At 36.8% G+C, this 12053-nt stretch overlaps 1 protein-coding gene across 1 annotated transcript; it reads left to right on the top strand.

The window, feature by feature from the left end:
• The first annotated feature begins 3077 nt into the window (after positions 1 to 3077).
• On the top strand, positions 3078 to 11795 carry LOC105053391 (chlorophyllase-2). The gene is made up of 2 exons (XM_010934515.4): positions 3078 to 3416; positions 11009 to 11795. The coding sequence occupies exons 1-2, from the start codon at positions 3165 to 3167 to the stop codon at positions 11705 to 11707; spliced, it is 951 nt and encodes a 316-aa protein (XP_010932817.1). The 5' UTR covers positions 3078 to 3164; the 3' UTR covers positions 11708 to 11795.
• Positions 11796 to 12053: the final 258 nt, after the last annotated feature.

Here is a 12053-nt window from a genome sequence, read left to right as displayed (position 1 = left end):
AAAAGGGAGAAAAAGAAAGGAAAATAATAATATCTTGATTTTCTCTCTTCTTCACCCTTTAATCTTTATATCCTTCGGACAAATGGAGGGTCCAAGTACATGGGGTTTGGGTCGATGATAGGAAACATTCCAAACTAGCATTGTGTGATCAAAGGTCTCGGATTAGTGTTGTACAACCACGTATCTTGATATTCTAAAGTTTTTCACTAGGAATCCTGAATGTTTACAATTGTTCTAATGATGAAACTTAGCTCTATAAGTGAGCAACTATCTAGGCAAGATAGTATCGAGTCGTATACGTTCTCTCTAAGTTTGCAAATTGAGGAGCCAATTAGTGCTCACTGTACTTGGGTTAGTCTTTAGTAGAGATAAGACCTCTTTAACACAATCAACAGAGTTTTTATTTCATATACCAACTTTATATCCGTTGCTGAAGCCTATGTTCATATGGACGCTAACTTCAGATATTGATTTTCTCAATTCTAGGGATTCATTATAGCTATCTGAGAATCTTTAAAATATTTATATCTTTTTCTTGAAACATACACATATGTAGATGAAACAATGAATAAAACTCATGCTTTATAAATATGTTATTTTCATAAATTACATTCATGGAATCACTTGTCATAATGAAATATATTGTTTCATATATCATATACTGATCGTTATTTTAAAATATGATTTCATCAACAACAGATCATTTGCATAAAAAATATAATAATTTAAAAATAAATAAGAAATATAAAATTTACTTATCTCGTCCATCTTAGATCTTCAAGCTTCGTTGGAAAAATCTGTTGATCATATTTAAAATATCAAAAATATGATCAATTTCTATTCAATGAATTCAATAAAATTAAATAATAAGAAAAGAAGATTATTGACTACGTGGTCAATTCGACAGATTGTCCAAGCACCAGATCAATTTAGGGCCTCCTAGCTGAGTGTCAGATCTAAATGACTCGATCAAAGAATCATAAAGTATGGATTAAATCAAGATCAAGATCGATCAACATGATTCATCAATAATAGATTTTAAAGATACTTAATATACTTATTGGGATGGGGTCAACATACTGCACAAATTTCAAAGTGGTTTCGGATCACTTTGAAAAGATCATCTCAAGTTTATACTTGAGTCCATGGATCAGATAGAAAGAAAAAGAGATAGTAGAAGAAAAACTCTAGAGAGAAGGAGAGAGAGACACAAGAGACAGGACCCTTCTCTCTCATTCTTCTCTTCTTCTTCTTTTGTTCTTCTTTCTTTCTTTAGCTGAACAAGAGAAGAAAGTGAGTGGTGGCTAGTCTCCGGAGGACCAACAATAGACAGCAGCAATAGGCAGATGATGGTGGTGGAGTAGGAGACAGCCAACGATAAGTGGCCTGTCGACAAAAGTCATTAAAAATAGAACCAAATCGAGGCCCTTTACTTGGTTGTTCTTGGGTTCCAATCCACTCATCGATGGTTGGTGCCCCAACATTGGCCATGGACTGGTGCAAGGGGGAGGCCAAAGCCCTCGGTGACTTGCTGGCGATGAAGGCAGCCAGAGAAAGGAGAAAAGAGAAAAATAATAGTGGAAACAGGGGATTTTAATTTTCATTTATTTCTGACAAAGTTGATAGTTGGCAATGGCTCCCAAAGCCATGGGAAGAAGGGGAAAAGAGAGATAGAAAGAAGACAGAGGCTTTTACCTTGCTCCAGTGATGTCTCTAGCCCCGATTTCTGGTAAACACAAATCTAGGCCCTAGGATGCCATGAGCTTTGATGGAAAGAGGAGGAAGAAAGAGAGGAGGGAAGATGTTCATAGTGGAGGATCTTGGAGGAAGGAGAGTCCTATTTGTAGAGAGCTTTAGGGTCCTGGTGGCCCTAGAACTCCGATTAGTTTCTGGATTCATTAGAAAAGAAGAATCGGATCAGGATATCACATCTGCTATCCACGTCTTCAACCCAGGGAGACACCAAACATATTCTATGTCGTCCACATCTCCGAGCCCTCCAATCACACCGCATGAGCCTTAAGCCCGAGCCAATTACAAGCACTCTTCTTGTTGCCGCTCCATTTTGGAAAGGAAATGTTTATAATAGTGCTCCTCCCTGGATATCCACTCTATAATCATTTCTACTCTCAGCCCTCTCGAGACAATTTTTTTCGTCAAAATCAACATGCAGAAATGTTCTCTTGATATCATGCTACTACTTATACTGTAAAATTCAGATTTGAAATCAAAGACAGACAACTCCAACCGAGCCATGCTTTATAAATGAAGCAAATATCTTGTTGAAATCCATATCTTGTTTTTAAGAAAGCATTATTTTTTTTGTTTCCCAAAAGTTATAGAAGAATATTTTTGGGTAATACCCAAACATACCTTAAAGTTTTTTTTTAACGTCCATGTCTATTTAAGTAGCCTACCCACTTTATGTGTTTTCTTTGCGGGAAAGGATGGCAATGGGTTGGCCCATATGAGTCCCTTTAAGACCTATGCATGAGCGAACCTACCAACCTACACCACACTCATTAGTTAAGCAGATCAGAAATTTAAAACTAGGCCCGACTTGTTTATTAAACAGATAATCCAGCCCCTTACCTCATTGATTTAACAAGCAGGTCAGCTCAAGTTTTATGTCTGATAAATGATTAAACTGAGCTTAAATGAATTAAGCATGTCCTTAGCAAGTCAAAAAAAGAAGGGTTACACAGATCCCAATAGGGCTGGCTGTAACCATGTGAATCCAATCCGCTTCTTAAACAGGTCAAACAGTAGTCAGACAGATCAAGACTCTAACTCCGAACCCAATCTATCTAATAAATAGCCGGGTCAAACTTTTTTAATCCAAATCCAAATCCAAATCCATTTATTTCACACACATTCGGGTGATGGGTTGGGTGATGAGCATGTAGGCGCAGTGTTCGGCCCGGGTGAGTGAGGAGGAAAAGGGCCCAAGAAAATCCATGCCCAATGGAACCAAAGAATGGGCTCTTTGCAGACCCAACACCACATCTTGTTGGTTAAGTTGTACAAGGAACAAAGTCGCATATCTTCCACTCGACAAGGAGCGGCTACAAAAGAAACACAACGCACGAACGCTGAAACAGCCATCCCTGGGATATTTTAAAGACAACCTTCGCTCGTAGTCTACACCAAAACAAGGAGACGCCATGTCCCATGCCGGCCAAGTGTTCGAGCACGGGAATTACACCGCGAAGCTTATCAGCCTCGAGCCCGAGCCCACAGGGAGCTCTCTGACCTCCCCTTCGCCTCCTCCAAAGCCTCTCCTCATTGCCACTCCTTGCGAAGGAGGGATCTATCCTGTACTGGTGTTCCTCCATGGATATCTTCTCTATAATTCCTTCTACTCCCAGCTCTTTCAGCATGTCGCTTCCCATGGATTCATTGTTGTCGCTCCTCAGGTTAGTTTATAACTTCTGTTTAGTCTCCTATGTGGAAGTAGTTCCGTTCGGAAAGATTTTGTAAAGTAGGATAAGTAGTGATATCTAAGATTTTGTTGGGATTTTTTGGGTAATAATTGTTAGATGTAGGTCTGCTTTTTGTTGGGGTAAAATAAAAAGTTTCTGCCGTACATATTATGGATGCATCTGAGTTCAATAATTATATTAATGAGTAAATATTATTTGGTTTTGTTAATTTAGAATTCAATCCCCCCAAAAGAGGTCAAGATGGTTAAAGTTGATGAGGCAGTTGCCGATTTAGTCGCCAACCAAATGGCATAGCATAAGCAATTAGTTCATCAAGGGTGTTGTGAAGAGAACTAAAACAGCACCATCTTCTATTTTTTTTTAATCAAGATAATCTTAAGAAAAATGTAACGTTACCAATGTTTTCTTGAATTTGCTTCTGCCATTTGTGGTCCTTAAGCCCCTTTCAGAGGCTTCAGACTCACAAAGAATCTGAATTTACTTGTAATTAAAGGTTTTTTAAGAAAAGAAATTATTCCTAAAGGACTCAAGAAGAATCTATTAGTCAAGTAAGACAAATTGGTTAATAAATCTTACTTAAATAGGATTTCTTTTCTTTTTTTTTTTTTCCTTTAGGCAATCCAGATAAATTAAATTAAACAAGTATAAGTACATCCATAGAAAACAGCAAACAAAATATCTAACAATGAGACATGAAGATGTGTCCTAGAATCCTATGGTGTTGATCCTATATGATGAGACACATAAGACGCCATCCAATCCGCTGCACTATTGGCTTCCCTATATAAATGAGAAACCTTAAATGCGAGAAACAAATGCAGCAATCACCAGCAATCTAAGAGAAGAGGATGAAATCTGATTAATTACAGCTGATAATGGATCAGAAAGCCATCTAATAATTATCTGAGAATCCCCCTCCAAACAAACTTAATAGGATCTTTCACTATCTAAAATCAAGAAGTTCTCATTTGTACTATTTGACCCTTTAAACCACTTCTTTAGCAGTGCTAAACTTGTGGGGACATGAAAGTGAAAACCACCTACATGTAATGTGAATCACACCTTCCCCACTTAATGTCTAGCCCCTGCATGAATTGGATGTGTACATCACTTCTAGAGGTACATGTGCCACTGATATCACATGTGCATGTAGGTCTAGTTTTCCTTCTTAAATACCTTACTGATAAGATTTTTATTAACCATTTCGGCAAGCAGTTGGAAAGTTATGCATGACTCTTGAAGTTGTCCTGCATTGTTTGGATGGTTTAAGCCAGTTATCTCACATTGCAAGGTTGTTCACGTTCTGTTCTACATCAGAACCTATAATTTGTCCTAGATTTTTTTCAGAAATTTGGCTTACGTAGCTTATGATAATAGCTTGATGCCTTGCATTAGATTTATAAGAATGCTTAAGGATTATTGACTCCAATTGGGTCCTACAGTACAACAAAAAGCCCAAACTTTAACATGGTTATGATTCCAAGATTTCCAAACTGACATGGTATTCAAGGTTATATTCAAATATGACTTTGTTTTCCACTTCAACCGTTATCCTTTTGCTGTATTGGACACTGTCATCCTTTGGAGACCGGAGATCAGAAATCACTTCAAATCTTCCATGAACAGGTAGATTGCTAAGATTGGCCAGGGACAGTGATTTGATAACTTGATATTAATCACAAAAGGAGCATTGTTATGCTTCCACAGCTTCTAATATTAGAGAAAAGATCCTTTGTTTATGAATTGATATTTTTAGCTGCAAAATAGTTCTCACTCAAGGCAGATCCAATATGTGGTTGTCCTTTGGTGATCTTTATGAAAACAATCTGTTATTTGAGGTTTAATTTGGAAGAATCAGAAGGTTGGATACTTGTGGGATTAGGTGGTAGAAAAGAGTTGCATAGTTTGTTAACCATGTTTTAAATAGTGTGAATGCAGGGAGGTAGAATTTGTTCATAGGTTCTCAGATGTTAGGAGATACCATTTAATTTAGGTTCAGGCTACCTTTTGAAGCATCTCTTTGTTGTAGTAGGATAGTAATTGCATAATTTATTTTATTAAGTTCATTATCGAAACAAGATTTTTGTCCAAACAGGCCAACAAGAGGCAAGATCCCAAAAACGAACTTAGGGTATTTATAAATCTCTTATCAATTGGTTTATGCTCTGAAATGGTGCAGTGAGGGGAGATTTGCCTATCATCCACTATGTGATTCACCGAGAAGAACTGTCATGTAAGCTGCACATACATCATGCTGAATGAGTTATTCCTGGGTCCATTTAGGACCGACATCGGGCCCCACTTCGTAAGGACTCAAGCCTGAAACCTAACCTGATCTTTATCAGATTCTAAGTCAGCCTGATGTGGGCTTGATGGATTAACCACCCTTTTGTGCCTTTGCAAGAACATCGGCCTTCCTCGAGATGGCACAAGTCATATGAAGGATGATACAAATGAGAATCTGGCACATGAAGTACTTTCCTCTGAAAATAGACACACAGAAGTTCTTGATTTGCAAGATCATGAATTTTCATATCCTTATAACTCCTTTTATATATAATTACAACAAAAAGTCACCATCAGTCCTTGTTCTATGTCTCATGTTTATATCTTTAATCTGGATGAGGTTGTCCAAATTACTTTTTCACATCTTGTATTCATGTAATTCAAGTATTGACCCTCTCTATCTCAAGTTATGTAATTCTAGACAAACTTCAACCCTTCCCCTTTACATAATATCTACTGCTCTAATCATTTAAGAAAAAAGAAAAACAAAGGGTGAGATGAATGTGCAATATCCATAAGCTATGACTCAAGGTAAGTATAAACATCCAAAGAACATTTATCACTGCCATGTGAGAGTACCACAAGAAGGATATAAATAATAAATACACCCCAACAAGAAAGAGTCTAATTAAAAGATTTTGGATACTGAAAGCAATTTAGATGGCATATTCTAAATATATCCTAAGCATGTTAACTAACATGACAATGATAGCTAGTACTTATGTTTGATTGTGTTTATCATAGCAAATTAAATCCGTCTTATTTGTTAACTTATCCATTGCAAATATCTGTTGTATAGCTGAGAAATTTGTGGCTTGGATAGATATGGTGACAGAGTATGTGTACTTTTCTGGCATCTTTTGCAATTGTAAGCTGCCTTTCTTGGCTAAGTTCAGGATAGAGGGAAAATATAGAATAACATTAACCTCCATTATTTTATATAATAGCAGCTTCTGAAAATCAGCCAAACTGCTAGGAAGGAATCTGTCACGCCCCGAACCCAACACCCGGGTCGGATACGTGATGGCCGCACACTCCTTAGAGCAAGCCCTAAAGAATATGCAAGGCCAAAATAAATCATTACAATCTTAACATCCATAACAATTAATTTCAAATATAATTCATAAAACCTTGCATAATTATAAATTTAAATTTCTTCAATTCTCTGATCAGATACTATGACACTCTATTTATCCTTCTGCTCATCCGTAAATCCAAGCCTTAGCCAATCATAAGCATCCTGTAACTCTGAGAAGAAAAAGAAAGATGAAGGGGTGTGAGCTTTACAGCCCAGTAAGAATTCCCATATCACACTGATATAGTAATTTAGTCTGAAAATAAGGATAAGCAATAAAATATAAAATCTCATGTTCAATGTCTAGAATAATGCAAACATTTATAAATTTTCTGTCTTGTTAAAATAGATGCATCATCATATGTTAACAGGTGAAACACTTTTATTCAACAATTATTTCATGTCTTACCTTTCATTTCTCCTTTCATAATCACATGATTCTTAACATTTTCTTTCTGGCTCTGGACTACCCAAGTCTATACCTCAGTCACCATCCGGATCGAATCCACTTAAAAAGTCTTTCAAGACTGTCCCAGGATGAGCTCCTGGCCGGCTGTCCCACGTACGAAAATCCGTGAGAGGCTGTCCCAGACATGAGCTCCTGGCCGGCTAATCCACCTGTAAGCCAGTGGGGGCTGTCCCAGGCATAAGCTCCTGGCAGGCTATTTCACATAACAAGGCCAGTCCAAACCATATTTCTCTTTCTTTTCATTTTCATGAAATTAAAATATTTGATTTCATTAATCAATTCAAATTTTGCAATGTAATAAATATGTCATACCCATATAATCAAGCCATCAATCGCGGATACATATGTATTGATATAACATACTCATGCTCAAAATCACATAAATAAATAACAGTGTCTCAGATATAACAAATTCATTGATCTCAAATCCAACGATGCAAAATCAAGGAGATAAAACCAACGGTAAAATAACATATATATTGATGATCATGTACAGAGTTTCTTAACTTTACCGGTGACTGATCCAAGCACAGAAATCAATATTCTTCTTTGATTTATAAATTTTTTTAACAAAATATTCCACTCGATATCATTTGCAGACAATCATCTCTTCATAATCCTGATCAAATAAAAATCATATATGGAGAAAATTACTGATAATCGATCCTAATAACACAGATCGAAGACCTCTCTTAGGATTAACCAAAATTAGGACTTATCTAAGTATCTGGATCCTCCACTGATCCAAAAGACTTCTAGAGAAAGAAAATCCATGAAGAGAGAGAAAATTTTAGAGAGAGAAAGTAGAGAGAGAAAGTGGAGAGAGAAATCTTCGTATCCTTCAGATGAGGCAATCATGATCGAGATCATCAGAGGTCCTATCAGGATGACTCAATATGAATCAAGTGTTACAAATTGCGAATAGGATCGGACTGGGATCAGATCTACTGCACGAATTTCGGAGCAATCTCAATTCATCATATTTTTATTTCAAATATATCCTAGGGTCTGTGATGCAGTCAGAGAGTGAGAGTAGAAAGATTCTAGAGAGATAAAATTCACAAAAAGAGAGAAAGATCTAGAGAGAGAAAATAGAGAGAGAATCTAGAGAGAGAAAATGTAGAGAGAAGGTAGAGAGAGGAGAGAGGAAAGAGAGAGAAAGGAGGGAGAGGAAAATTCTCTCTCTTCTTCTTCTCTTTTCTTTTTTTTTTTTATTTTTGTTTTATTTTTTTTTCCTTTTTCTCTTTTTTTCCTTTTCGTTTTCTTTTTCTTTTTCTTTTCCTTTCTTCTTCTTCTTTTTTTCTTCTTCTTCCTTCTTCTTTTCTTCCCGCGGGTTCCTTTGGGACAAAACAGGGGCATCATCCCCGTCCATCTCCTCTCATCCTCAAGCGGCCAAGGAGGGCCGACTCCGACCACGCTTCGACAGCAACCGACGGCGACGCAGTGACAGCCCCAACGGTGGCTGTTGCTGACGTCACACAGGGAAAAGAAAAAAAAATAGGGATGACCCTGTTCTTCTTCGATTCGACGGCTGGCCGTCGTTTGTCGGTGAATAAACTATCTCCATATAAGGAAGAAAGGTAGGGAAGGAGCTTACCTTGCTCCAGCGGTTGAGAAGAGCTCCGGCGAACCCCTTTTTCCCATCTAAGAACCCGCGGATCCTCTTGGAAAAATCTCTCAAATTTCTTAAAAATCTCTCCAAAACCAATTGCAGAGACATAAGGGAGGGAAGGAGGGTTTTATAGGGGAGATTTTCTACCTCTGATCGGACTCTACCGGTCCGATTTTGTCGGAGCCAGAGAGGAAGAGGACTCCGGTTAGGAGTCTTTCTTCCCCCGCCGTCGAGCTCCTTGTTGGGCTCTACAGGGTTTGCCAGGCCCAAGAGCCCGATGGGCTGGTCCATGACAGAATTAGCCAGGGATTCCTTAAGAGTGAGCCAGCTTGTCCTTATAGCACTAATTGAAAAAAAGGTTAAGAATATCATGCTAGTTTTTGCTTTTTGCAAAAGTTAGAAAAATAAACAGAGTAGTAGACCATATGTAAAGTTCTGATTACGATTTAGTGATTTAGCATCGGTTGTATGATCTCAGATAAATAAATATTAAATAAAAGTTTTCACATGTTAAAGAACCTAATTTTACATGCCAAGTATACAGTATATATCTCATTTTGCCCTTTGATTAAGTGAGATAACAATTACAGCTCAAGTTGTAGCTTCCTTGTATTAACATGGTAATCTTTCTCTTGATATACTGTTGATGACTTTCGATAGTATTGTGTTTTTATTAAGTTTGCATTTCATTTTTTTCTTCTTTTTTCTTTGGTTGGCATTCATGTCTTTCTCATGATTACTTGTGGACTCTTTTTTTGTTTTGTTTTGACAATAACGGTGGGAGCACCTAACAGAATTACCTAAGTCAAATAGTCGGGAGTTTCACAATCCAGGTCCTATGATTTGTCTAAGCCTTTTCCACAACTCTACCATAAAGCAAGTCATCTTATAGAGCTTGTTGATATTTTTTTATTCAGCCTATCCAAATTGAAGTCAACATTTGGTCTCAGAATTGGTTTGATCTGAAACCTAAAAACTTGTTTGTTGATACACATAGAACGAGCACTCCAAATCAAGAAATGGATGCATTAAAATGCACACACTTCATTTGAAAATAACAAAAATAGTGAAAAACTAGCTCACAAACTAGCCAGATCAGTTAAATCCTCTGGGAAGAGTGAAGATTGCTCATAAGACTAGCATGCCAAATCAAAAATTGTTGAAAGTGCAAAACTGAACTCTTTGAGTGATAGGAAATGGTACTAAATGTAAAAACATCAATGTGCCATCAACTAAAAGCTAGATTTTCATTTGCATAAAGACCTTTTTTTTTTTGCATCATCTTCTTGAGACAAGTTACATGCGCTTTCTTGAAAAGCAAAATATTATTCTATGTTGTCTACCTCACTTTAATCTCTCGACTTGGGCCAATAACATATTTTTTTGCTAATATACCTCCATCTGGAAAATTGCATGTGACATATCTTCTCTGACAATACTTGTTTAAGCTTCATCTCTCACAATCCCTCATTTGAGATAAAAGATAGAATAAATTACTGTTTGTTGGTTGTCTCAAAATTTATTGAATTTCCATGCGAGCTACTCACTATATAATTGCATGAAAACAACTAAACAGACAGTGCTTTGAGTAGCTAGTAATTAAATATCCATCCAGGAAATAAAAGATGGCAGTTATCTAAAAATACTGTAAATCTTGCTGCACCAAAATTGGGCACACATGAAATTCCCATAACGTGGAAGGAAAATTTTGAAACCTGACATGTAAACACTTGAAAATAAACAAGAGAATACGTGAAATTTCATCCATATCAATGGTAGCACTAAGAAAGTCCTACAACTCGGTGAAACAAACCATTGAGTAATGCTTATATTATATTTATACTTGAAAAACTCTTGGAACTTCTATGATACTTTCACTAAACTGTTGTTTTTCTAAATTTTAACAAGCTTGTGCTATAACTCAATCCAAAAGTTAATCTACTTGAATACTGCAAAGTAGCAGTTATTTTGATATTTCCTATTGTAAGATTGTATTCCTTTATAGTTGATGATATTTGTTAATATGTTTGCATTTTCTTTTTTTTTTTAGCCGAAATATGTTTGCATTGCCAGAGGATACCATTTCAAAATTTTTGCACTTACTGTTTTCTTGTGTAATGTAGTTGTATCAGGTGGCAGGACCAGATTCTGAAGATGAGATCAAAACTACCGCAATTATAATAGATTGGTTAACCACCGGATTGCATCATTTGCTTCCTGTGCAAGTTCAACCAAATCTATGCAAACTAGGGCTCGCTGGGCATAGTCGTGGTGGTAAAGTAGCATTTGCTCTTGCACTAGGACATGCAAAGACTACATTAAAGTTTTCAGCATTGATTGGCATAGACCCTGTTGATGGAATGGACAAAGGAAAGCAAACTCATCCTCCAATACTAACTTATGTCCCTCACTCTTTTAATCTTAATATGGCAGTTTTGGTGATTGGATCAGGTCTAGGTGAGTTGAAAAGGAATCCTTTCTTTCCTCCTTGTGCCCCAAAAGGTGTGAGCCACCAGGAATTCTTTGATGAATGTTGCCCTCCTGCCTATCATTTTGTCGCGAAGGATTATGGTCATTTGGACATGTTAGATGATGAGACCAAGGGACTTAGGGGAAAATCTACTTACTGTTTGTGTAAAAATGGAAAAGCGAGGAAACCTATGAGAATGTTTGTAGGTGGGGTCATGGTTGCGTTCATGAAAGCTTACTTGGAAGGTGAAACTCAAATTTTGGTGGCTCTCAAGGATAATCCAGAGATTGCACCTGTGGAGCTTTTGATTATTACTTATCTTGATAACATTTTTGTCAATAATTTAAAGTAAGCACTGTTTGTTAAACTTTTGTCTTGTAGACAGTATGTCATCAGTTTCAAATATTACGTGAAGTAATAGCAAAGGCAAGGTTATGACATGTGAAGCTTCTTAACCTTATTGTGACAATAGGTGCTTTATGTGTTGCAATAAATGCTGTCATAAATGATTAGAGATAGATGTCACAGGAATAGTTCATTGGTTTGTTTATGTAAATACTTATAATAAGATGTTAAAGCTATTTGCCTAGTGAAGCATTCATGATAACAAGTATCGAAAGATTTGCATGGAATGAAATGAGTTTAGGTTACCCTGGTTCACAGTCAAATCTATCAGATATTTTAGGCATAGCTGCTGT

Source organism: Elaeis guineensis, chromosome 10 (assembly GCF_000442705.2).
Source record: "Elaeis guineensis isolate ETL-2024a chromosome 10, EG11, whole genome shotgun sequence".
Taxonomy (NCBI): domain Eukaryota; kingdom Viridiplantae; phylum Streptophyta; class Magnoliopsida; order Arecales; family Arecaceae; genus Elaeis; species Elaeis guineensis.
This window is presented reverse-complemented; position numbering and strand designations above follow the sequence as displayed.